Source organism: Strix uralensis, chromosome 23 (assembly GCF_047716275.1).
Source record: "Strix uralensis isolate ZFMK-TIS-50842 chromosome 23, bStrUra1, whole genome shotgun sequence".
Lineage (NCBI taxonomy): Eukaryota > Metazoa > Chordata > Aves > Strigiformes > Strigidae > Strix > Strix uralensis.
Window position 1 is genome coordinate 8,095,385 of NC_133994.1, and position 25,728 is coordinate 8,121,112.

The window sequence follows — 25,728 nt, forward strand, 5'->3', positions numbered from 1 at the left end:
ATCCTGCCCATGGAGGGGGGGTGGGTGTATGAAATTGCTGGTTTTTGAGCAGGTCCTTTGGGACAAAAAAAATCAATTTTTGAGGGGTTTGTGCCAGGCCAAGCCCCCAGTGCCCCGAGTGGGGTAACAGGGGTGGGACAGACACACGGACAGTGCACGTCCAGACGGACACACGGACAGGTGCCCACCCAACACTGCCCCTCCTGCCTAGCTGCTCCACCCCCCAGGAACAAAAAAAATCAAAACAAAATGCATATTTTGCTCCAAAAGGCCCTGCTACAAAACCCAGCAATTTCACACACACCCCCACCCCCCGCCAGGATCAGGCCCTTTACCCTCCCATTGTCCATGTGTCCATCTGTCTGTCCATCTCCCCCCTCTCCACCCCAACCCTGGGGCACTGGGGGGGGTCCCAGGCCTCATCCTGATCCCATGTCCCCCCCTCAGCCCTGGGGGGGTGTCCCCAGGGGGGCAGGATGGGGCCAGGCTCTCACCCCCCCCACCTTCATCCTGGGGTGCCAGCAGCACATTTTTGGTTTTTTTTTAACCCAAACCAGGCCCCCCTCTGCCGCCAGCCCCACTCACCCTCGGCACAGGGGAGTGGGGTGACCCTCGCCCCAGTCTTTAACCCCAAACCCCCACTGGTGGGGTGCAAACCTCCAGAATTTCTCCTAAATCTCCTTTTTTACCGTTATCTTCTTGATTTTAACCCATTTGCACCACCACTGGTGCTTAACGCAGGGTTTTGGTGGCTCCCACAGGCTCCTGGTGCCGCTTCCCTCCTGCGCCGGAGCCCGGCCTGCTTTTGGGTGGAAAAGCAGTAAAAAACATGAAGTCTGGCTCTTGCTTTTTCAAGGATGGTGAATGTCAAAATTCAGGGATTTTTTCTGCAAGTAGTTGGCGCGTACTGAAATTAAAAGTGGGGAAAAAACCTGCAACTTTGGTTTTCCACAAATATTTACAACACGCGAGGGAAAAGAAAACAGATTTGATTTACTTTGATAAAAATTATCTTTTTTTAACGGAAGGTTGGTGACGACTCCTGGGGGAGCCCCCAAACCTCCTTCCGCTCCCCCCGCCCCATCCCGAGCGGCCGAGGGACGAGATGCGGGCGCCGAGGTGTTTTGTATTTTTTAATAAAGTTTGTAATCCAATGGACACACAAAACAAAACTGCGCTGAGAAAAAAACAGTTCCATAAATTAATAAGTGTTAGGGAAGGCGAAGGGGGGGAGGGGGGTCGAAAGTCTTTTGTACAAGTGTATAACACTTCCACAGCTCATGAGACGAGGGGGGGGCATGTTTAAATGAAGCGCACTTACAAATGAGTGACAATACAAAGTCTGAGTATGAAAATAAGATTTTCTCTGAAAACACATTTTTGGCACAGATTAAAAAAAAATGTATGTTGTGGGGATTTGATTTTTTTTTTAAAGTCAGTATTATATATATTTATATATATTATATATATATTTATATATACACACACCCACTGAGTTCTGCATATCCCACCAGGAAGGAAAATAGCTCTCCCTTTTGTTTGTTTTTTTTTGTTTTGTATTTTCTTTTTTTTTTTTTTTTTTTTTTTCAGTGTAAACTGTACATCCCAGATGAAGAGAAGACGGCTGCAGCAGGGGCAAGTGGAGGAGAGGAAGGTTCACATCCAGAAAAAATAAAACCAAAAAAAAAAAAAAACCCAAAAAGAAAAAAAAGAAAAAAAAACAACAACCAATAAAATAAAATTAAAAAAGATAATGTGTGAAATGATCCTTGACCCACAAATTTCAGCAGAAGTCCCCAGGTCCTGCGTTTAGTCCACGGTGCGTGTTAATGTGTGTCAAGACATCCAGAACGTCACAGCGTGTCTCCAACTGTGCAAAGGTCCGAGTCACTAATTTAGTGCAAAGGCAGTTCAGGTTCTTTTTTATTTTTTTCCTTTTTTTTTTGTTAAAAAAAATAAGCCATCCTTTATCTTTTCCCCAAAAGGAGGCACAGAAACCCAATACCAGTCCGCCTGCTGAGTGCATCAGTTGTCCGTAAGCTAAAGCAATATGTAAACATACAGGGCAGCGGAACCGCTCCCCAGCAACAGTTTGATCGAGGCCGGTTAGGGCAGGAGGCTGGTAGTCTGGCAGCATTTTCTTGTTTCATTACTTTCTCTCTCTCTTTTTATTTATTTTTATTTTAAATTTTTTTTTTTTGTGGTTTTTGTGGGCTTTTTTTTTTTTTTTTTTTGCTGCAGGGCCTTGGAAAAAAAAAAAAAAACCAACTAAAAATAAAGTCAGTAAGCGGTAAACAGCTCATACCGACGCGATGACAATCATCAGGTGAGGAGAGATGTTGGAGATGCTGGCGAGGAGGTCCGGGGCGAGGCGGGACAGGTGGCTTTCTGAAAATTCGCAGGGTGGGAAGATCTGCAGAACGTAGGCAGGCTGCGAGGGAGAAGAGAAACACAAATGAGACACCAACAGGGGTGAGGGCTGGCCTAAAATGTTTTTAAAACGGGACATTTAGAGGATTTTTTTGGTGCTTAAAGGCTCATAAACCAGTTTGCTTTGTTTAAAAAAGGTTGTTCAGCAGCCTCAGGTGTGGTCCCCAAGGCGGGGAGTTCTTCCACACCAGAGACTAAGTAAGAGCTGGCTGGTTTTACAAAAAAATTCCCATTAATGATGATTTCAGCGGTTGCTCCGAGCGCTGACCGCTCATTCTGGGCTGTTTGTACCAGGGAACAGCTCAAACTGGATTCGAGGCAGCAACGCATCTGGAATAGATGCTCTGCATCACCAAACCCAAATGCATTTTTGTATTTATGCAGCCAAGAGCAAGAAAACACCTGGAAAAATCAGGATATGATACAAGGACTCTACTTCCAGCACAGCAAAAAGAGCTGGAAAAGGGGGTTGGTTTGTTTTCAGCCAGAGATGTAGGGCTGTGAGGGGTTCTGAGCATACATTTGGGTTGGGTTTTTTTGGCTTTGCAGTTCATCTTGATGATATCAACTATGCTGGTGTGTTTTGATTGGTAATGTAAGAGGCTGGCACGGTAAACATGAGGGTTTTAATACTAAAACCAGGCAGCTCAACTACAATCTCAAGCCAAGACCTGGCAGGGAAGGCTGTACTGTCCCACCATCGATCGATTCTGTTTCTCCACGGCGTTTCAGGGCGCCAATACCTGATTAGAGCCGGGGTTGGGAACGTTGATGATCCCTGCAGCTTGCTTAGCCTGCAGGTAGCTGATGAACGCAGCCTTCAGTGACTCCGTCTGATTCACTACGTCTTCCTGGTCTCGGCCACAGGGCAAGGCCAGCAGTAGGCAGTAATCGCTCTCCACCTGGAAAGAAAATACAATAATTAAGTCAAATGTTTGCTGGGAACAGGCCCGTTCCTGACACACATTCATTATCTGCAGTGGAAAATCCTCCCTTTGAACTCCTTCGAAGTTACAAAAGACTTGCTGAAAGCTCGGGCAGCCTAGGAGGTGGTGAGAAGGGCTGAAAACTGATTTCCACGGCCGCCTGAATTCCACTTTCCACCTTACTCAGACGTGTTGGAGCCAGCAGGAATTTGTTCCAGGGCTGAGGGACGGGCGACTTCAAAGCTTTCCCAACTCTGCCATTCCCCTTCCTATGAACGCAGAGTAATACCTAGTGCTCCCCACTCGCCATCTGTATTTCACACTCCCTGGGACGAAGGAATCGCACAGATATTACCCGAATCCTGAAATAACGTGACACGAGGAATGAGAGCCGAGGTTTCTGGGAGAAGCGGTGGGATTCATAAATAATAAATAAATCTTATCTATAAATATATATAAATCTTATGAGGAGCGATTGAAGGAGCTGGGACTGTTCAGTGTGAGGAGGAGAAGGTGAGGGGAGACCTCATCACTCTCTACAGCTCCCTGAAAGGACGTTGTGGAGAGGTTGGTGCTGGTCTCTTCTCCCAGGGGATTAGTGACAGAACAAGAGGGAACGGCTTTAAACTGCAACAGGGGAGGTTCAGACTGGACATGAGGAAAAAGTTTTCCCAGAAAGAGTGGTCAGAGAGTGGAACAGGCTGCCCAGGGAGGGGGTGGAGTCCCCACCCCTGGGTGTGTTTAAGGGCCATTTGGATGAGCTGTGGGGGGATGTGGTGTAGGGGAGAACTTTGTAGAGTCGGGCTGAGGGTTGGACTCGATGATCCCGAGGGGCTTTTCCAGCCCGAATGATTCTGTGATTTTCTGTTACACGGCTGGTGAGAACAGCCCAGCTTTCAGCACGCAGATATTAGCTCTTCCCAAACACGCGTCCTCGGCCCGTCCCGAGCCCTCACCATCATCCTACGCGCGACGCCCTCCAGCTGCGAAGCCTCCAGTCGCATGCGCTGAGCGATCCGCAGCGGCGGCCCTCCCTCGGGCGCCGGCAGGGACCGGTGCGCCAAGACGTTGTTACCGGAGACAAAGTGGAGCTGAACGGCGGCCGTGTCGTTTTTTAGAGCCAAAAGGCCCTGCCAGACAATCGGGTATTTCTGGAAAGAGAGGGAGAAGAGATATTAAACGCAAATGAAGGAGTGGGGGATCTTAAATCCCATCCAAGCTGCTCGTTTGCCTCCGATACCTCACAGGTAATTAAGACACCATCGCTCTGCTTTAAGGACTCAGTACAGATGTAACATCACCCCTTGTACACGTCGGTTCGGGCTCGGGTTAGGTCCTGCTACATCAGTAACTCAGTCCTTTTTCTTCCAGCTAAGGTGCCTGGGTGGCTCCCTTCATCGTAACATCAGAGCACTTCCCAATCTTTCAGCCTCCCACACAGCACGAGGCGGAGCGGGGCTGTTACCAAACGCTATTTTCTCTTTTACAAATGGGAGAACTGAGAAACAGCAGCAGCAGGAGAGTTGCTGAAGGTTATACGGGAAATATTCAGCGCTGAACGCAACTCTGGGTTCCTCATCGGTGCCTGTTCCTCACTATCTCCCTCCTCTTCCTCAGTGTCTAGGCTCTGGGAGAGTGTTTTTCTTTTTCTTTATATTAAATACACCACCACTCTTTCCTGACCATGAAGAAAACCTTCTCAAGAAACAGCTGACTGTACAAATGATGCAGCACTGCCTGCCTGAGCTTGCAGGCTGTTGAAACAAGAAATGAGAGGAACAGGGGCTGCTCTGCACGAACAGCACCTTATTGTGAGGCTCTAGGACACGCCGTGTAAACATGAACACGGCTAAAATTCACCAGGGACAGAAACCAGCCCAGAAAGCAGACAGACGATCGATCGCCTCCACATCTGAAACATCTGATGCAAGAGAGGTCAGGTTTTGGTGCCACCGGTGAGACGAGGTTATGCAGAACCTGATTATTTCTCCCCAGACCAGGAGCACGAGGCTACTCGGCCAGAAGGAGACGGCGGAGCGATACTCACCGTCAGAAGCTGAACCATATCCACGGGTCTTTGCGAAACGGGGTGAGGAGACGGCTCTTGTTTGAGAGCGGACTGGGGCTCAGGGCGATTGAGGGGCAGCCCCGGCGGGGCCCCGGCCCCCGACGTCGTGGGGATAAACATGGATTGTTTGGGGACCGCCTGAGGTTGGTGCGGTGACGGAAGCTCCTGTTTCATCGAAATGGCAACAGGCGAAGGGTAGGAGGTCTGGCCCGTGTCCGCTTGTGCCCTCTGAAGGTGGACGTGAGGGTCGATCTGTGCCGCATGCCTATTTACAGGGGGGTGGTGACTCTGTTCGGGTCCTGCTGCCGGCGGGCCCTTGGGATCCTGGGGGATCTGAGGAGTCTTGCTGCGCACTGGCTGGCTGGGGTGCGAGTGCTCGCCCTCCGGTAGACCCTGGGAAGCAGGCGGCAGGGGAAAAAGGAAAGATTTTTAGGCTGCAGGCACACCAGAGCTCATTAATTCAACAACAAGGCTGCCATGGTTGCTGTCAGAGAAATGGGCATCTCCACATCTCGCCACCAGCCCCGCTGCGGTGGTGCCTGCCCCAGGGCCCCCCTTCCAAGGCCACCCCATCAGCCTCTCACGCCCGAGGGCTGAAATCACATCCCCTGAATCCTGCCCCAAGCCCAGCCTTAGCCACGCCATCCCTCTGAGGATGTCTGACCTACGCACCACCTCGATGCTGATAATTCTCCCCCCCGACATCTCTATGTCTAGAAACCTGTAGGCAGCTTCACACCCTCTGGTTTGAGTCCTAGAGTAGTTAAAAAAATGAGTTATTTTAGCTTCCTCTAATGCTGAGCAGCGTTCAAACTCCGTTTCCCAAACAAAAATAGCTCTTCTTGTGCTACGAACTTAAGTAGGGTTTGGAGACTAACCACGGAGAGCTAAACTCAGGTGCTGTGGCCACGCAAAGCTGCGCCGGGGCTGTAATTAGCTTGAAGCACTCCAGATTTCAGGTAGAAGGAGGAGAAAGGGGTTTATTTCTCACCTGAGATGGGGTCATGCTGCGAGAAGGCAGCCCGATCGGCGAGGCACCCGGGAACTGAGGATGCCCGAGCTGTGCCGCCGTGTGGTAATTCCTCATGTCGCCGTACACGGACCGATAATCGTGAAAGGAGCTCCCCGCGGGGTGCATGATCTGTACCCCGTGAGGTACCACCACCGGCTGCGTCAGAGGCAGTCCTGGCAGCTGGCTGCTGGAGGGGACGCTGAGGAGCCGGGGCTCGCTGTGAGGAGAGTGTGCCATCTTGCCTTCGGAGGATTTTGGCGTCTCTTTTCCAGGCTGCGGGGTCTTACTGACGGGGGGAGTTTTCACAGCCCCTTCAGGCGTTCGGGATTGTCTCGTTTCCGAGTGGTGCTCGCCCACGGCGGCCATGTGCGGGTGCATGATCATCCTCACGTCCCGGGGGACGTTGTACTGGTCGAGCCTGATGCTTGTGGGGTGCATGCGGTAATCCGGCTGCATCACCAGCACATCGGACTGAACGGGGGCCGGTCCTCGGCACACCGTGGTGTGGTGGTAGTGCATCTCCTCCTCGGGGGGATGCTGAGAAGACAGAGGAGGCATGACGATGTCTCGTATCGGAGCGGGCTGGGGGGTGCTGGATCGCTGCGGTTTGATCTCTATCTGGGGTTGCAGAGCAGCTCTGGGGGAGTGGAGCGCTTCCGGGCGGATGCCGTAAGGGATGCTGGAGAGAGGAGGGGTGTTCATCCTCACCTCGCCTTGGGACAGATGGCCCAGGGACACAGTCTGCGTTACGCTGTGAGGGGGCATGATAACAGATTGCTCGGGATGCATGCTGGAGATGTACTGAGGAACGGGAATTCCCGGCGCCAGCATGACTGGGGTACTGCTCGACAAAGCCGGAGACGAGGTGCTGCCGGGATGACAAGCCCGGGGGAACGGCGACGGCGAGTGCCCGCTGGTACGCGGCGAGTGCGGCTCCTGTTTGGTGACCCCCAGGTGGGAAATAGCCCGGTCGGTTGGGGTGCTGGGTCCCGAGCTGACGTGGTTGGCTTCCGAATGCATTTTCCCCGAGAGGGAAGGGTGGTGAGGACTGACTCCAGGGCTCAAGTTGGAGGGTTGCAGAGTCTTGGTCTCCACTTTCAGAGCAGCTGGATCGGACAGTTTTTTGTTCACAACCATCTGGTTATGGACAAGTACGGGTGGAGTGTTTACAGTCTGCGTGAGGACTTTAGCGGGCTGAGACACTGGAGTCTGGACAGAAAGGTGGGACGAGTCCGACTTCTCCAGCGCAGTGCGCTCTTGTTTAATGGAGGAGATGACGGGCGACGTATTATAAGGTTGTGTTCCTAGTACCAAAGAAGAATGGGTGGAAACAGTCCCGTAGCCCGCCGAGGTCTGGGAGCCTTTCGGCGTCGGCTGAGATGGCGTGATAGGTTCCTGTTTGATCTGAGACTTGGATACAGACTGCTGAAATTCTATGTCGACAGCGCTGGCTGGGGGAATCTGGCTGATCTTGGCACTGATTCGCTGAGGGCCTTCCGTCTTCTGCCCCGAGTAACTCAGAAGCACTACGCCTTCCGAGGTGTTCACCCGCAGTCCCGGACTGGCCCCACTCTCTACAGACCTCTCCTCGATAATAGACATCGATCCCGGATGAAACCTACTGTTATCGTTTGTGCTTGATCTCTGCTTAAACTTTGGCGAGGGGGCGTTGATGAGACACGTCTGGGTTTGGGGAGCTTGCTTCACCAAGGTGATCCTCGGAGCCTCCTCCAGATCCACGCTGTGGGGCATCCTGCTTATAACAGAAGTGGCTTTGGGAGCAATCACAGTACTTATCTTTTCCTTCTCGCTGAACACCGGTGCTTCGGCTACCGGCGGGTCCAAGGCGTTGGTGACGGGAACTGCCGGCTTCTCCTCCGAAACCGGCTTTATGGCCTCTACCGCGGGGTGGAGGGGTGCCTCCTCCAAACACGGCGCGCTCACCGGCTCGGCGTGCGTCGTTGTCACGTGCGTGGAGGTTATGCTCGTCGCCGAGACATACTTGGGCTCCATGAGTATCTTCCTCAAAGTGCTGGAGTTTGTTTCGATATCTGACGCCTTCGTGTCCGGTGGGAGAGCGGGCGGGGGCGTGGAACGGGCACGGGGTTCCTCATGCCTTACCATCCACTCCGGCACTTTGGCGGCGCTGGAGTGAAGGGGGACGATGGCGGCGGGCAGCGGGGCGGGCAGCTTGGCCGCCGCCGCAGGGACGGCAGGAAGGGCCGTGTTCGCGGCGCTCGGCGGCGTGATGGGCGTGTTCTCCATGGGCGACCGGATCTTGAACCCGCTCTGACTCCCCTCGTCGAGAGGAACCGGCGGGGTGGCCAGGTCCAGAGGAGCCGGAGCAGGCACTTTCGGAGAGGTGCTGCTCTCACCGACAGCTTCATGTGCCACCACAACAACCTCAGTGGCCGCAGCCTTGCTGGCGTCGGAAGCGCTTGGCTCCACAGATGCCGCAGTTTTTGTTTGCTTTTCCTCCTTCAAGGCTTCTTCAGGTTTTGTCTTTACTTCACTGGCGGGGGGCGACTTGCTCTGCACCCTCTCCGGCTCGAAGGCGTTGACTTCGGCGGCATCACCCTTTCTGCCCGTGCTCCTTTTGCGCCTCTGCCGCGTGGTTTTCTGACGGCCCTTCTCCTTCCGAGCAACTTCAGCCTCCTGCAAGGTCTCGGCCTCCTGTGCAGAGTTGGAAGACTCGCTGAAGCTGACTTCAGGCTCCTTGCTCTCTGTCTCTACCGCCGACGGGGCAGAGCCAGGAACCGGCTGCACTGCGGGCTCGACGGCGGCCTCAGTTTCCAGGATATTATTCACTGCCTGATCCGTCTCAGGCTCCATCTCCTCCCGAGGCGACGGCAACACCAAAGGCTCCGCAGGGATTTCAGTTTCTGATTCAGCGGGATACGTTGGGGGTGCAGGAAAACTTTCTGTCTCTCCAGAAATATCATTGATGATGGAGCCGATGGCCGCTGCCAGCTCCGTTTCACTAGCCTGATGCGCGGGTTTATCTCCTTCCTCCTCCTGACGAACTTCAGGCACATCTGCCGTCGGTTCTTTGTAGGCAGCAATTGATGGAGGAGTTTCGGTGAGTTTTGCAATATTCTCCACAGCCTGCTCGAGTTCAATCTGTTTTGCTAACTGGGCAGCTTCAGGGGACTGTTTTGGTTCCCGCATCACCTCTTTTTCCGTTTCTGGGAATGAATCTTCTACCTCATTCTTAGCAAAATGGGGTGGCAAGATGTCCTCTTTTTGGGGGCTCTTCATTTTGGCCGGCGACACCGCCACCGGCTCCGCCTCCTCCTCAGTCGGCCGCAAGGCGCCCTTGACTTCATCCACGTTGAGGCGTATTTCTACATTTTTGAGACACACGGATGCTTTATCTACGACGGTTTTGGTATTTTTATACCTTCCCCTTTTGGATTTCGTAACCTTTTCTGGCACCGGCTTCTTCTCAATGATCTCAACCGTGGGGATTTCTAGTTGGTTTTTCTCCGCATCCAGTTCTTTCCTATCACGTTTCTGCTCGCTCGCTGCCGGCTCTTTCTCAGTGGCTTTTGCTTTATTGCTGTTGTCACCCACGCTTGATTCCTGACCACTTCTTTCAGCAGCATCTTCAGGCTCAGCCAAAGTATCGGCTTTCAGTTCATTCTTCCCTTTTTTCCCCTGTTGGCTGGTAGCAGCTGATGAGTGACTGTGTGTTAGCTTCTGGGATCTAGGAGACCTCCAGCCTTCTGCAGGCTTAGGAGCTTCCACAGCATCTTTAGTTTCAGCCTCCTCCGCCTCTTGCTGTACCGGTTCTGTCTTTATCGGAGAGATGTCCTCCTCCGGCTTACGGCGCGTTTTCGGAGGTCTTCCCCGCCTCGGGGTTGTAGGAACCGTTGTCACTGTTTCCTGCGGTTCCTTTTCCCCTCTCTTCCTGGTGGATCTGGTGACCTCCACAGAGTCCTTCACCGGCGATGGGCCTTCATTGTCCCCCGTGGTAGCGTAGACTGACCTTACGTTTCTGCGCCTGGTGCGGCCTATTGGCAAGCTTGGCTCCACATTTTCTGGCTCTGCAGCAGAACTAGGGGATTTAGCAGCATTCCTCGAAACCTTCTCCGCCTCCACTTTCAATTCCGAAAGCTTCTGCGTCTCCCCACGAGGAGAGCTTGACCTTTTGAGTTTTTCCCGGTCAATTCTTTCGCTCTTCCTTGTGACGGGCTTTTCCGTCACAGTAGCTGCAGCCGACTGCACGGGAGTCTTGGAGCGTTTACTCTTGTAGGACTTTTTATCTTTCACAACAACCGGAGGTTCGACTTCCATATCGTTGTCGGAAACAGGCGGCAGCACCTCAGCAGCCGCCTCCACCTTTTGACTCGCACTCGCATCAGCGTTGGCAGAAGGCACAGGATTTTCTTCTTTCGGCTCGGCGGCCTCATCGGACTTCTGAACTAGCTTGGGCGGAGGTGGAATCAGCTGGGCAGCTTCGGGTTCTGGGTCTACACTGATGTCTGCTGGGGAAAACGAGGCTCCGGGAGTAGGAGGCTTGGTATCCAAGTACGAAGGATGCTCTGTTGCCACAGCATCTTCCTCCGGGGTTGTAGCAACAACTTCTTTACTAGCTTCTACGACTGGCAGGGGTTCGGTTTGCTCGGGCGGTTCAATTTTGACAGGAGCAGCGAGTTCAGGAAAAGGTTTTTGTTCCTCTGCTGCAGAAGCAGGTTCAGATATTTTTTCTTCTTTTACAGAAGCTGTTTCCACCACTACCTTTTCGTTCGCTACCTTCTCGGAAGCGACCGGTGCTGGTTCCTGTGGTAGGACAGCGACTGAAGAGGGACCAACCACTGAGGAAGTTTTATGTTCTGGTTCTTTACTATCAGGAACCGTTTCTGGTGTTTTCGGCCGGTTTTCTTTATCTTCCTGTTTTTCCACTTCTTTTGGTTTCTGATCTTTCTCCTTTTCTTTCTGCTGCATTCGTGTCAGTTCAATAAATCTACTGTGGAAGAGAACCACCGGTTCTTGCACCAAATCAGCTGCACTGTTAGTGCCATCAGAGGAAGACTGTCTCCCGTACAATCTACCAGAAATGAAGTCGAGATCGTCATCTTTTCTCTCTAAATGCTGCAGGCGCTTGGAGTCCTGCTCAAAGATTGAACTATGCAAAAACCGAGACGCAAACAGCTCCTGTCTCTCTTGTTCCTCCTCTTTATGATCTTCTTTCTTATCGTCCAGTTTTCCACCTTCTGAATCAGTCCTGATTTTTTTCTTTTTCATATACCAAGATGGAATAGGTCTCGGAGCCGAGTCAACCTTCTCTTTGTCTTTATTGTTTCTAAAACTAGCAAATCTTGAATCCCAATCTAGAAAGGACCAGTTTTCTTCTCTGGACGAAGAGAGAGATTTAGCTCTTTCAAGCAAGGCCTTTGTGTCTGGCGTGATTGTCTTGTCCAATGCAAAAGAGTAAAATTTGTTTCTTTCTAAGGAAGTTGACAGTCTTTCCTCTCTTTCACGTAACTTCTCTTCTCTGTCCCTTAATAAAAAAGACAACCTGGAGCTCTCTAACAAGGACGAGGCTTTCGGGGAGTGGGGTTTGTTTTCACTGTCATCATCCGAATCGGAAGGCACCTCCCCAGGTTCCAGGTCCCGGACAGACCGCTTGCGTATGCTGTCTCTTTTGACGATGCTGCTTGGAAAGCTGATGTCAACCCTACCAGGCTCCTGCTTCACTTGTGTTTCCCACCTACTTGAGTCATCTTCAGAACTCAGCACGGACAGTTTTATTTTAGCCATTTCTGCCATCTGCTCCCTTCTGCTGGAATCATAAGGATTGAATTTCAGCGAGTCCTCCCTGACAGTCATGTTGGAGTACGAAAGACCCTTTTCTTCTATTTTAGGTGACTCTTTGGTTTCCTTTAATGGCATTAGCCTCGGAGAATCGAGCGTGTCATCATCTTCGTGGAAAGGGAAGTGTCTGATACTGGGGGAACAGGACGTCCTTTCGGAATCCTCACTCACCTGACGAGAACTTCTGTAGTTTCTTTCTCTTTTGGTGCTAATTTCAAAATCAAACTGGTCAGTCTTTTTCCTTTTACTTGGTGGAGAGTCATCGGTGACGTCTTGCGGAGGTTTTCCCACCTCATGGACCAAGCTCCGTCTTTCATATTCATCGACATCTTTCTTTGGACTGCCAAACTTCTCAGACTTCGCTATCTCCATTTCCAGCTGCTGTTTTAACCTGCGACTTTGCTCCATTTGTTTCCTGTAACTTTGCGTGTGGTCGATGTCAATGCCAATTTTCTCCTCCGTATCAGCTGACTGAGGTTTCTCTTGGCCAAGTTTATGGTCAGGTGTGTCTTCAGGAAGGCCAGAGTAATTCTTCCTTGCGTCCTCTCTCTCTGTTCCTTGGTCATCTAGTAGCTGTACCGGTTTATGCTGGGGTTTTACTGGATTCGGTTTTTTAGAAGAGAGCTCCTGAACTTCCACTGGTTCCTCGGCTGCCTCCATTAGCCTCGCCTGCAGATCCAGGGTGGGACGCATGCCAATCCCAACATTAAGAGTCTCCTGAATTTCTTTGGGACTAGTAACAGGAATAAGTCTTTCCAGTTTGAGTTTTTTGGATTCCCTTTTAAGCATCTCCTTCCTCAGGGGTTTTCTCTCCAATTCTCCTTCCCTTAACATCGTCGCTTCTCTAGACGAAGCCGTTGCATCAAGTTGCTTTTTCAAAACCATGCGTGCATCTTCCTCATCTTGGCTGCTTCTCTTTACTTCCAGCTTTTGCCTGTCAGGCTTCAGATTTGCATCAGCAAAACGTCTTTTACGAGCCTCCAACTTGTCTAAATCTACCGCGTTGGCCCCCTCAGAAGTTTGCTCTGTCTTCAAGTGCTTTTTGGGTTTCAGTTTTCCCTCCTTATCCACCACTTCTACATGACTGGCAACGGCTTTCTCTTTTTGTACCTTGGTTCTGACAGGTTCCAGTTTAGACTGCTCAGACTTGGTTTGCTCAGCTTGAGATGTCTGTGTTTTTTGTTCCAGAAGTGGGGACTTCATAGTGTCATTATCAAGCTTTGCTCTCAGTTTCTCCAAAGCGGGCTGATCAATAACTTTCCCTTCCTTTTCTTTTACTCGGGTCAACACAACGCAGGGCATTAGTTCCAAGCGGTTTTTAGCTGTCCCTTCTTTATCACCTCTCTCTTTACTTTGTTTACTATTGCCCTTCAGTTTTTCAGGGCTGGGCTCTCTCTCATTCTCTTGATCTGTTTCAGAAGACTGAGAGCTGGGTGAATGGATTTTTGCTTTTCGTTTTTGTTTATCAGTTTTCTCCTTTTCTATTTTTTCCGGTTTTTCCTTTCTCACCAAGCGTTTCTCCTTGTCGACTCTCTCCTGGTCGAAAGCACGCTCCTTCTCTGTTTTTTCGTTTTTTGTGTAACGTTCCACGCGGGCTTTGTCGAGCTTGTCGTATCGCGGAGGAGACAGCGAGCTGCAGCTGCCGCTGCGATCCGATGACCTGCTGTAAATCCTCCTCTCCGAATCGCTCTGCAGCCTTTCCGACTGCGAGGGAGAGGCTCCAGGGCTCTGCGGACGCCTGGAGTGCGTCGGAGACTGGCTCCGTTCAATCGGTCTCCGTTCGTGGTCTCTGTCCCGATCGGATTCGAACCGTTCCCTCTCCCTCTCCCTCTCCCGTTGCCTGTAACTGTACTCCCTTATGTCTTGCTCGTACGGATCGCCCCTGTAATCCCTGTACTCGCGCGGGTCGTCGTAGTATCGTGGGTCGTAGTAGTCTCCTTGGTAGGGATCCCACTCCGCGTAAAACTCTCTGCCTCGAGCCGGGTATTCTCGCCGAGGATCTTCAGGATACGTCCCTGGAGTCCGAACAGTCTCGTAGTAAGTACGATCAGGGGCATATTCGTAAGATCCTCTTCTTTCATCCCTGCTAAATATAAGAATAAACAGATTGGTTTTCCTTCTCAAGCAACGCACTGCCTTACCCGGTTCTTTGTTATGTAGGGGAATCATTTTATGATAATTTCTTTATAGGCACACCAAGGTACGCAGCTGCGTACCGAGACTGAACAACGACGAATGGGGGCGCAGCGGATGAACTGCTCTGTTAGCTTATCAAACACCGTATGCACTTAACTGGTCATTCCCTGACAGCTCTGCCAAGTATCTTTTCACAACCCTCACTTCTGCTTTGTTTTTGCCAGATTCAAATACCGCATTAAATTAAGGTAAAACCTACACAGCACCTGTGCACCCACGCACAGTCTGTCATGGTGAAGACCACCCCATCCCACGAACCTGAGAGTCTCCACCTACCTCTGAAAACATGAGACAAGTGAAAACTCAAGGCCGGAACCTCTCCATTACTAAGCAGTAAAGTGGTAGTACGATTTCTTTAAAAATCCTAAACCCTGTAGTGATCATTTAATTCCAAAATTAGCTCTTTCACTGCATGACATGCTGACATTGCCTATTTACAGACCAAGTCGAACAAAAAAAAATCAGGTTGTTTATGAGATTAGGTGAATTCACAGGAAGCATTCAGCAAAATAAGTCAAGCAATTAACGTTCTCATCTCAATACCTCCAAACAGCAAAAATAAGCCATTTATAACTCTGAACATGCCTCTTTGGCAGAGGGGTGGCATAGAGCTGGTGCTCCAATTCTCCACCATTACAGAGTGCTTTGCACACTCTATTTCACATACATTTATTTGGCTTCACAGTTTATGGTTTATGTTAAAAGCTGACAGCTTCCACATTTTAGAAAACGTACAAAATTGAAAAAGAACACAGAGACACAAACATGGGAGACAAAAGCCTCATTCTGCAAGCGAAGTGGGATGTTGCGAAAGGCAGCTGTGAAGTTAAAAAAATTAATCACGGTTTTTGTTTCGTTTTTGGTAGTTTTTTTTCCTTTGGGTCGTATTTAGCCTGGCTGTAACTACAACCCTAAGAGAACCTGGACAGTACAAATCTTAGCATCACTGCAAGAGATCACTCACTGCAGAGCTCACTCGATCACTCTGTGGTTCATTATTCCTAAGTATCTTGTAATAACTATGTGAGCATAAGGACGGAAAAGGAAAAACAAGACTAACGTGTACCCAAGTATACGTTGTTCTAGAAATCAGAATTATAAAGACAAGCCCAGCAGACTCCTGCGCGTTAGGAGACATTCCATATTTTCTGAATTTGGTGTAGTTCAGAGGAAATTATTACTGACTGCTTGATGGCACATCACAACAGCTGGCCAGGACTGGGGAACGCACACATTTATTTTCATCACGCAGATCCTGACTGCCAATTTCCAAACTCTCCTCGCTTCTACATCTAGCAATTTTGCATATATTTTAGACCAATCTATTTTGCTGCAAAAAACCCAATGAATTTATCTAGCTCACAGGTACAATCAGTGTCATGCTGGGCTTACTCACAGGTAAACCAGAACCCTAACAATTAAGCCAGCCTCTGAAGGTAATAAAAACATGGATGGATTATTCAGCCACTGGAGGAAAAAAAAGCACAAAATGCAGAGTGCTTCTGTGCCAGGCTGCTCTCAGCCAGGGTCTGCAGAGATAAGTGGCCATGCAGGGGGAACACAAGCCGTTGCAGCATGTGCAAAATGGCCAGACACTGTCACGACAGATGCTGCAGAAGGGCACCAACACAGAACACATTTTTCATGTCAAATAGCAAAAAAAAAAAAAAAAATATTAAATTGCAGCCTCACTTGTGTTTTATTATCAAGTTAACAAACTAAACTGTTGAAAAGAGGTAGGCGAAAGACTAAATTTTACTCTCTGCTCAGAAGATGAGCAGCAGTAGTTTATCAGACTCTATATACACCCGTTAACATACACATTTGTCTCGAGGGCACAGGAAGGCATTACCGACAAGCTATTCTTTGCATTCCTAAGAAATGATGAACGACTCACAACTGTGTCCTGGTGACCCAGCACAGTAACCAGATACTAAATATATAGATCACGCAGATAGCCGAAACCTCCACCTAAGTATTAATTTCAGTAACCAACTACACTTCAGATGTGCGATATCCTGCCTGCTTTAATCTGCACAGTAAGTCCGACCACCTAAATTTGTTTAAAAAAAAAACCTGAAAAGGTGAAAGACATTCAAAATACGCTAAAATGTTGTTAATAAAACTTTAAAAAGAAGGTGAAAGTTGAGAGGAACAAAACCAAGTGTTTGTTTAGTAATTATGGCCTGAAGGAAGTTTAATTGCACTTAAAGCGACGCTGGAAAAACGAAAGACTGTAATAAAGGTATTGACACGTGCCTTCTTTCTGCCAGCATTTCATAAAAGTCTCTGATATCTTGACCCGTTTTCTCCATGGAATGATAAAATGCCAACTGACTTTCTCGATTTGCAAAGTCCACCTGAAAAATAAAGCATAAATCACGTTCAGTGAGAGAAAACAGCCCATTTTGACAACATCTCACTGCCTGCTGCAGTCTGAAGACAGGAGCAGAACTGAAACTGGGGGTGATACTATTTAAAAAAAAACATCAAATGGTTCTCAGGACTGGCCCTACACTCTCCAGGAATAAAGACCTTTCTCTCTCAACTTGGTGTAGCTGCATGGAGCTATGTAACTACCTCCTCACTGAGGTATGTTGTTGTAGCTGCCAGACCAGAGGCTTCTGTTCAGTAAACCAGCAGGAAAAATACACATTATTATCGTGGTATTGACGTTTTTAATACTACGACTCCAATTACAGTTCCAAAGTCCCTTTTATGTCAACGCAGTGCTACAGCAGGTCAGTATTATTAATCTATCTCAGACTCCACGCTTTTTGCCCGGGGTCATACAGCAAGGCAAAAGCAGGGACAGGAAGGGAACCAAGCCTCCTGAATTGCAGCTCCTATTTTAGCTACTCAAAGAGTGGATGTTTTCTAGCCAAGGGTGACAATATCAAGAAGCTAATGGCAGAGCTGATGCAAAAAATTAAGGATTAGAATGGATTCAACTACGTGTACGTCACATAATGCAATATTTTTAACATTCTAGTTCCTCTTTTCTTTTTTTTTTTTTTTTTTTTAATCAGCCTAGACATTTGTAGAACCACAGCAGTGGAGCAGAGATATACACGCACTAAGGGTGTTGCTTGTTCCAAAGTCACTAAGTAGCAAGACCCACAAACACAAGATATGAAACTTTTAAATGACCACGCATTTTACTGCATGTAAGACTAGTTATATTCCACCACCACGCTTAGAAACTGCAGTATATCCAACTCCTAACCCCAACGGGTGTGAAGTTGCTAGGTTAATAACACACACCAGGTGAGAGATCATGCTTGAAATCATTACCCATTCTTTAGGAGAGAAGAAAGGAGGAGGAGGAAGATAATTCAGAGGGTTGGCTGACACCTTACGTCCCCAATTAGTGGAACTGATGGGACAGTCGTGACAGGTATTACCACATTCACCCAAATCCAAGACATCCCCATAAATGTGTTGCTCCAGGAAAAAGTACTTTCTCTCTATTTTTTTAAGTAGTGTTTTTAATTATTTTTTTTTTTAATCTGTTACAAGGAAGGAGCTGTCACTGCAAGAGCAGACTGCACGCTCGGGCTGCCATAGCCCACAACGATGGTGTGCGAGCCACCGCAGGTGGCCTCGGCCAGGTCGGGAGCCTGGACATCAGCACGGAGCAGCTGAAATGCAGCGATGTGTTATCCCGGAGGAACTCACACCCCTCAGCTTTCACTTTTTTAACATGAAAACAGACAAAAGTTTGCCTTGGATGCAGGTAAATGAGGCAGTAACATGGACACCAACACTCAGGAGCTTAGAGAGACAAGTTCAGTGAAACAAACGGCAGAATACTGGAAAAGGCTTTGTAAGTAACAGTTCAAGACACCCTAACATCTTGATAAGCCGAGTATATAAAAAAAATAGTTTAAGCCTTTGGTGTCTGGGACATACGTGTCCCACTAAGTATTCCTTTTGTCTGGCAGTCTGCAAATGCCAGCATTTAAGGGGTAAGGCCTAAATACAATTTGTTTCTCTTTTTTTTTTTTGTTTTGTTTTGGAGGTCATTCTGCACACCTTAATTTTATTCCCACCGATTTTCCTCCCCTTGGTCTCTTTTACAGCTGCTTGTGCATATTCAATCTCATTGTAGAGAACCAGGGCCATGCCTTTTAAGCGGTCAAACACCACCTGTAAAAAACAAAAAAACAAAACAAAAACCAAATAAGAGCCTCATCCACAGGACTTAATGTCAGTCCCAACAAAATCCTAAGTCATGAGGATACCAGTAAGGAAATAATTTTTAGCAAGATAAATTTCCAGGCTTTTCTGATGAGGCGTATTGTAATGAAGAGACAATAAAAGGACACGGGACTGCTTTGAATTGTGGATATTGTGGCTTGAGGTATATTATGCCTTTATTTTGTTTTTCTGTATTTTACTTTCAATTTTTTTCTTTGGTGACTGAGTTTTGTAGTTTCTCTTTACTTTTTAGTTTTTTGAAAAATTTCCAATGTGTTTTAGGGGGGAAAAAAGGTAAAGGGAACATTTAATCCCAAATGGAAACAGGTTTTGTTATCACAGTCTGCAGTACCACTCGTCAGTTGCTGAACGTCCAATTTTCAAATATGAGCTTCCTTTAGCAACGTTAATTTATTATTCAAGCAACAACAGCTACAATAAAGAATGTCAAAGCTGCAACACAAACCCACAAAAATCCTTTAAGGAGGCAAGACCCTGATCCTGTGAAGATTTACCCACGCTGCTTAACTTTGAGCACATCAATGTCCAACAGAAGAACACGGGACAATGCGCATGCTTAAGTTTAAGCACGTGCATAAATCACTAGCACTGACCCACAGTGGGGCAGGTAATGCCCTCCCACTGTGTGACACGGGTACGTGGCACCATCACTGACTTTCTCTCTTCTTTCACATCCTTTTGTCAGTGTGACTATCCTAACTGATTTTAAAAAGTCATTTTTTAGCCTGATTAAAAAAAAAAATAGAGTTATGTCTAATCATGTAATTAACATGCATGAGTGTAACTACATAATTAGACTGCTGTTCCTCCAGTGTTAGCCTTCTAAAGAAATTTTGTTGGGGAGAGACTGTACTGCACAAGAGCAACAAATGGTTTCCAATACTCATTATCTCGGCTCATACAAAATACTTTTTTTTTTTTTTTTTTTCCCCAAAACATCAGAAACAACTGCTCTACATATCGGATCAGCAGGATGCAAAGCTACAGAGCCCTGCTGGCCAGATTACACCCCAGAGAGAATTTCTCTACCTGAGCTATAAAGCCCTGGACAGTTGGGGTTGAAAGGACAGGATGGGAAGAAAGGAAGACAGTAACAACTTCAAACCACACGCCAAAGCCTCCCACCTACCTTTACCACAGGCCCGTATCGGCAGAAATGTCGAGTTAAATACTGATCCGTAACGTTTGTAGAGAGCCCATCTAACCACACGCAGTTTGTAGGCATGCTCTTTCCAAAACCCAGCTGAACACAAAAGGGCAAAACTTCCATCAGTACAATTCACAAGCATTGAACTAACTGAACAGAGCACGCCTAATTATAGAGTTATTTGAAGAAAGCTAGTCATTTGTACAGATTTTCTAAAATTAGCATCTTGCACAGGTGCAAGCAAGACAAAAATCAAATAGCAATTAATGAAAATAATTCTGCATGCTTAAACAAATACAGTGTTTGACAACATTTGGTTTTTCTACAATTTGAATGCATCTGAAAAGTGACAGCTTGACAGCTCTGGGGACTGACAGCCTCTGTTTATCATCGGTATCGGTACAGCTTCCCAGCACAGCCTCGCCAGACACGGACCTTCAGGGCCAGGGAATGTCAGTCTCCAAGTCTACTCAATCCTGGGGCTCCTTGCTGAGACAGCCAACAAAAATGCGGATTAATCCCAATTATGGTGGTGGTCGAAAGCATCACACTCTAATCTGTCCTACGCATTAAAAACCATCGTACTTCCATAAACTATGCTGCTGCAAGATATCCCATGATGCTGTAAATGAAAGTAACGAGGGGAAGGATACAGCCCACGGGAGGATTTCTTTACCTTGAGCCGGTTATTTCCAAGATATTCCCCATCCATCTTCTTAATTGCTTTACAGACACTTGCAATATCACAGTACTGCAGGAATGCATACTGCGGAACACCGTTCACTTTCTTAATGTCGATATCCTGGGGAAAAACACAGAACAGAACAACCGACAGTCAGCAACAGGCTGAAAAGGATATTCAGCAGTGTCAATTAGATCTAAGTGACTTTTTTTTGAGACACACACATGGCACAGCAAGCACTCTTTAATTAATATTTTCTTCAGAGAGAGGATTTAAACAATAGTAGACTGCTAAAAACTTCACTGTTCTGCTGTATCTCACTCAATGGCGAAACCAAACCCTTACTGACACAGGGGAAAGCTCTTCGTAATGCAGATTTAAAATTCAACTCTGCAAAAGTAAGTCTGACCTGATCAACAAACAGTAGCTTTAGTTTGTTAATATTATGTCAAGCAGAGACAACTCAGAATCAAAGAAATACAGATTAATTTTCGCTCGCAAAGGCTCAAGAGAAAACAACTTGCTCCAATCCTCATTTCTGAGCCAAGAGGCAAGCGGGGTTTCTTTTCCAAATAAACAAGATCCATCCTGTTCCTAGAAACAGAAAGTGATGCTGGACTCTTCTCTTGAACCAACTTGGCACTGATATGGCAAAGGCAAGAAAGATCCTCAACTTCTATCGCTGCTGGTAGTTGATCCCAAGCCAACACAGGCCCATTCAAAAGTGCAGTCACAAGAAAGCTATGAAAGCCTAATAAAGGTTGATTTTAATCGACTTAAAAAAAACCCAGCAAGCTTGGAGTTGACACTTGGTTAGCATTCAAGCTCAGCACTAGTACTGGCAAATGTACCGAAAGCCGCTGAACAAACTCATGATATTATGATTCATTCCGAGCTGAAAATAGAAAGGTGGAGTGTTTCGTTATATTTGTTTAAATAGCACAAGCTTCCTTTGTGAGCTACATGCCAACGCCAGCACACGAATTTAAGCACAAACATTCCAACATCCAGGACAGACTAATTTCATGGTTAATAAATTTAGGGACAAGGCAGCAGTTTGATACGGTCTCACCCAAGAGCTCTTTATCTGGGAAAACAGAAGTAAACAGGGAGATTTACACAACTGTTAGACTACTACAGCCCTGGCCTAATGATTTAAGTGGAATACTAATAGAGGAGTACATTTCCAAGAGTCTGAAGTAGCACTATTGCAACCGTGGCAAATTGTACCTGACCACTCACCCTGGGCAAGCAATTCCTTCTGACAGGCAAATAAAATACCATTACTTTGCTCATTATCCACCGGAAAGGTTATAAAGCGGGTCCCTTTTCCACCTGAGCTTGTAAGTTTTCATGGAAACTGTACAAGGCAGCACTGCTGCTGAATTCTGACCGATTAATAATGTTGACAGGACAGCACTATTTCACAGCAAAGCCAATTTACAAGCCAGTGCACTACTGCTGATAAGCATCTTTATCAGGACAGCTCTGCTGGTATAACATTAGAAAAGGGTTTAAGCCGCAGACACTGCATGAATTCATAAATCAGTGTTGATGTCAAGGATACAGCGGAGGCTGGATGCACAAGAGCTGCCAGACATCATAAAATGTAAATTTTATATTTGTCCACATCATATATGGAAGCACGCCTCCCCTTCTTTTTGAGGGGAAGTACGTATGGGGTTCCTGGTATGTGTGACTGATACCTCAACGGTTACAAAAATATTTCAGAGCAGAATGAATAAGGCACAGCATGTTGATGAGCAGCCACAGCTACCAGTGAGTACATAAACTATCAGTGTTGAAGCCCAAATTCAATTAATTAAACTGACTGTGGATAGTTACGTCACTTTTCTGGAAGATTTCTCTTAAATGCAATATTGGTAAGACTTGATAGAAAGCGGCATGAGAGAGGAGAGGGGGATGACTGCTGCTCTGTCTCGTTCAGATACGCCTGCTCAGCTGAAAACCCAAATCCCACGTGTGTCATCACTAATCCATCTGCTCCAGGCCTCTTCTGCCCTATTGTCAGGGCACAGACTGTCACAGCTGATGGCTACTTCCACATGCAGCAACTAAAACCTTCGTTTCAGAGATCAACAGGAAACTGAGACTTCACAGAGTTGTACCGATTCAACAGGAAGATAAGACCAGGTATATTTACATCCCAACTACCTAGCAACGCTCTTGTGCAAATGCTCCAGGCCAGCAGAAGACACATTTCTGGTAAATGCTCTTAGGACTGCTTCTGCTGCTACATTATCTACCCACGTGCTAAGATTTCACTCTAAGCACAAAGAAAAGCTTTCAGATATATTCTAGCAAGATGAATGGCTCAGATTATTATATAAACACTGAATTACCTGGCATCAACATTACAATTTACCACTGCTCCTAGCATTTTACAGGTCTGTACAGAAAGAACAGGCAATGACACCCTACATAGTACAGGGAATTCACATACCACTATTCCACCAAAGCGCTGAAAGATGTTGCGAAGGTCATGGTAGGTGGTTGTTTTCTCCAGGTTGCCGATGAAGAGAGTTCTCGTTGCTTTCGGGTGAAACTCATCTATCCTTTCATCCAAAGGACGAAATTCATTCTCGCTTTCTGTTTCTAGAAGCAAAAGAGAGCAAGAAATTTGTAATGCACAGAGGTGTTTTCCATGTGGGTTCAGTTCATGTTGATTTGTTTGTTCAAGTCTACTTCCTGACGAGCAGATATGATCTGAACGAGAGTAACCGATGTCTCTGACAAAAATACGCAGTACTACACTTGTGAATTCTGTTATTTACATGGAATTTGAAACCTCTGCATCGTACCACTGGGTGAGTGCTGAGGAATTTGAGCATCCTCAGGTGAAAGGCGGCTGCATTCTCCAACTGCTTCTCTAGAAATTTACCCTTTTAATAAGTATTAATGCTTGAATGCATGAATTCGAATAAGGCTTCACCATACTTGCGGGGGGAACAGCACATGAAAGAAGTTTGTTTTCACAAATCCAATTTTAAACAAGCAACTGAAGTACAGACTAACGACCACGTGTTCAATGCTACAGTTTTCACTGGTCGGTCACCTGGGCTATGCTGCCTTAGCCTCAAAAATGCAGCCATCGTTAGCTGTTTTAATTAAAAGCAGAGAAAAGAAGCCTGTGAGTGCTGTGCTTACACTACCCACTGGCTTCTGCTCCACTGAGACATGGAAGATGAGATTGTTTCTTCCAGCAGCCAGCAAATCCCACTGTTTGAGAGGATGGCAGGTTTCCTTCTCTGAGGTTTCCGACTGGAACTCTCTCCCTGTTTGACCTAAGAGCATCCACTCTTCTTGCTCTGGAATTTATCCTGGCATTTTTCCCAGTTTCTTTAAATTAGGTTTCTGCAGAAAGGCAGTTTTAACATTTCTTACTCTTATGCTGCCTCTTTACAACAGCCCATGAATATGCCCAGAGGGGTTCACGTGTCCAGTGCGAGAAGGGTGTGGACCTTACCTGGTCCTATCCAGGCCGTGACTTCAATCTGCATGCCAAAGAAAAGTTTTCCTTTCGAGGCATTTAGTGCTTTTTCCTGGTCTTCCTGCTGTCGGAAGAACACCAGTCCATACCGTTCCTCAGAAGCCCCATGAATCTGCACCGACGTCACCTTGCCGTACTTCTTGAATTCGTGGAAAAGTCCATCTTTAAGGCTTGTATCTAAACCAACAAATAAACATTAGTACTATAAAAACATGCATTTTACCAATTTAATAGCACCATAAAAGACATGAAGAAATCCGATCTTCCTTCAGAAATGTGACTTCACCCAGTTTAACCTGAATCTCAGTGTTCACAGAAGTGCCTTTTTAATTCTGGATGTTAATTCTGCCAATGTCAAAAGCTTCCGGCTGATCCTTCTCTCTGCCTTGATTTTTAAACCCAAGAAACTACACGCGCAAGGTTTTACATTGCTAAAGCTGGCAGTGTATGGTTATTACTTCTAAGAGTGTATGGTTATTACTTCTAAGAGTGTATGGTTATTACTTCTAAGAGTGTATGGTTATTACTTCTAAGAGACATCCCATTCAAGATGCAGAAGAAATAGACAGTGTTATTTCATTAATAATCCCTCATGGATACTGCGGAGAGCAGTTTTCCAAAGCTGGGATGAGGCACCTGGAACGGAGATCAAAGTTACAGAGCATTCAGTTCAGTCAGTTTGGAAAGATAACGAAGTAGATTCATCAGATTTTGTAAAATTTGACTCACAACCCCACCGTCCGCTTGGGATCTGTGGGGTATTTACCTCAGTGTGTCACGTCACTTCAAGGAATATTACAGAAACAAAATCAACAGAAAGAGTATTAACATTGTGAGGTATGCTGCTCACAAGGACAAGACATGTTAGTTTAGTTCAGCCAGTGCCTTTGTATCCATGAATTATGTTACAACCCATTTACAAATGGTCCCATGCTGTTTTTTTCTATGGGATCGCTCCTGCATTCAGCACAGGGAACAGACAGCGATCACGTGCACTCCTCAGTGAGTGGTTTCTTGCATTATTTACCATGCAATATTCAGTGCCATTACAAATATGCTCATGGGTGTTTTACAGCACTCAACACTGCAACAGAAAACCCTGAAGTTTTTGTATTAAAAAAGAAACTGAAGCAGGGCGAGAATAAACGGTCCAAGTTTTAAGTGAAAAATTTGAGATGCCTCAGGTTTGTCCCCGGGGAACTCCACATTACTGTTTCAAAGCACCAGCTCCAGTAGCTCCAAGTGCTCAAGCCCAGGGACTCGAGTTCGGGACCTGCAGGATTTCTCACAGATGGTCACTAATTAAGCAATTTTTCCACTGTCACGCAAGAACCGAGGCAGAAGCAGAGAGAGAATCCCGTTCTCAGAGGCAGCACATGGCTGCTGTGTCACAGACACCATCGAGGTTATTTAACCAGGCCCTAGCCTGCTTCCTATTCCTTTTTTCCCTACTGCACTTTCCAAAGTGAATTTACCTGTTGAGCGCACTGGAAGATTTTGAACCTTGATCCCAAAACTTTTCCGGGGTTCATCTTTCTCCAGAGATGGAAGCAGCTGGGACGCAGGCGCTGGGACGGCTGTCGACTGAACTGACCGTGCTGGGGACTCGTCGCTTGAGCTGCTGCTGGAGTCACTGCTATGAACGGCAGAAGGAAAGGACAGATGAGCGCACGGCCACGCAAAGCGACCAGGGGACACAGGTATTTTATTTAAAAAAG

General features: G+C 47.2%; 1 protein-coding gene across 2 annotated transcripts in view; it reads right to left on the minus strand.

Moving 5' to 3' along the window:
• Positions 1 to 2,154: 2,154 nt before the first annotated feature.
• Positions 2,155 to 25,728, minus strand: part of SPEN (spen family transcriptional repressor) — a 70,484-nt gene continuing 46,910 nt past the window's right edge. The window contains exons 4-15 of one of the 2 annotated variants that reach the window (XM_074893181.1): positions 25,486 to 25,646; positions 23,987 to 24,187; positions 22,964 to 23,115; positions 20,494 to 20,619; positions 19,800 to 19,913; positions 18,485 to 18,598; positions 16,709 to 16,809; positions 6,416 to 14,336; positions 5,404 to 5,817; positions 4,313 to 4,507; positions 3,174 to 3,332; positions 2,155 to 2,431 (exon numbers count right to left, since the gene is read on the minus strand). In XM_074893181.1, coding sequence (XP_074749282.1) covers positions 2,300 to 2,431; positions 3,174 to 3,332; positions 4,313 to 4,507; positions 5,404 to 5,817; positions 6,416 to 14,336; positions 16,709 to 16,809; positions 18,485 to 18,598; positions 19,800 to 19,913; positions 20,494 to 20,619; positions 22,964 to 23,115; positions 23,987 to 24,187; positions 25,486 to 25,646 — 9,790 coding nt within the window. In that variant the 3' untranslated portion in view covers positions 2,155 to 2,299. Of the gene's footprint in view, positions 2,432 to 3,173; positions 3,333 to 4,312; positions 4,508 to 5,403; positions 5,818 to 6,415; positions 14,340 to 16,708; positions 16,810 to 18,484; positions 18,599 to 19,799; positions 19,914 to 20,493; positions 20,620 to 22,963; positions 23,116 to 23,986; positions 24,188 to 25,485; positions 25,647 to 25,728 lie in introns of both variants that reach the window. The other variant, XM_074893180.1, reaches the window with a different exon arrangement.